General features: G+C 55.7%; 1 protein-coding gene across 1 annotated transcript; it reads left to right on the forward strand.

Annotated features, from left to right (window-relative positions):
- Positions 1-285: 285 nt before the first annotated feature.
- On the forward strand, positions 286-617 carry ACA1_039770 (uncharacterized protein; the record flags this gene model as incomplete). The annotated part of the gene is made up of 2 exons (XM_004343281.1): positions 286-445; positions 505-617. Coding segments are annotated over 2 exons (273 nt in total), but the record flags the coding sequence as incomplete, so codon positions are not given.
- Positions 618-643: the final 26 nt, after the last annotated feature.

Genomic DNA, 643 nt, shown 5'->3' on the forward strand with positions numbered 1-643 from the left:
CCCTTTTTGGGACACTGAGAAGAGGAGAGAGCAGCTTCAGGCACCAAAAAACGTTCATTGCCTTTCGGGCTAAGTGCTCAGACAACCTTTATGGTGGCTTGCTCCGAGTCCAGGCTCTTTCTATTAGTTGCATTGTTCCTAGCAGTACTCGCCCTCCTCTCCTGCCAGCAATGAGAGTTTACAAAAACTGTGGCTCAGTCTACTCTTTCTTCTACCTGCTAGACATGGGGAGCCTGCCACCTCGCAATCCAGGGTGGTGCTGAGTGGTCTGGTATACCAGTGCAGGAAGTGACGGTCAGCTCTCCTGATTTCTCACGCACCAACAAGCTCATCATCGACTACTTATGCACGCCACACATTGCGCTGCTGCCCCTAATTGGGTACGGCGGAGGCGAGGCCAGCTGCGAGGCGGAGATCGAGGGGCTTAGCAAGCTCTACGATCTGGGTACGCGGCGCCTACAATGCGATGGGCGAGGTCACACTCATCTCAGTGGTGCGGAGCAGGGTGCGTCGAGTTTGTGGCGGTCGTTCCCGGCAGGGACACACACGGGCGCAACTACTCCTTTCCCATCATGGAGTCAGGCAACGTTGGGGACTCGGGGGAAAGTTTCATTGCGGTACAGCGCTCAAAGCTGCCTTCACT

Source organism: Acanthamoeba castellanii (assembly GCF_000313135.1).
Source record: "Acanthamoeba castellanii str. Neff unplaced genomic scaffold scf7180000084570, whole genome shotgun sequence".
Classification (NCBI taxonomy): Eukaryota; Discosea; order Longamoebia; family Acanthamoebidae; genus Acanthamoeba; species Acanthamoeba castellanii.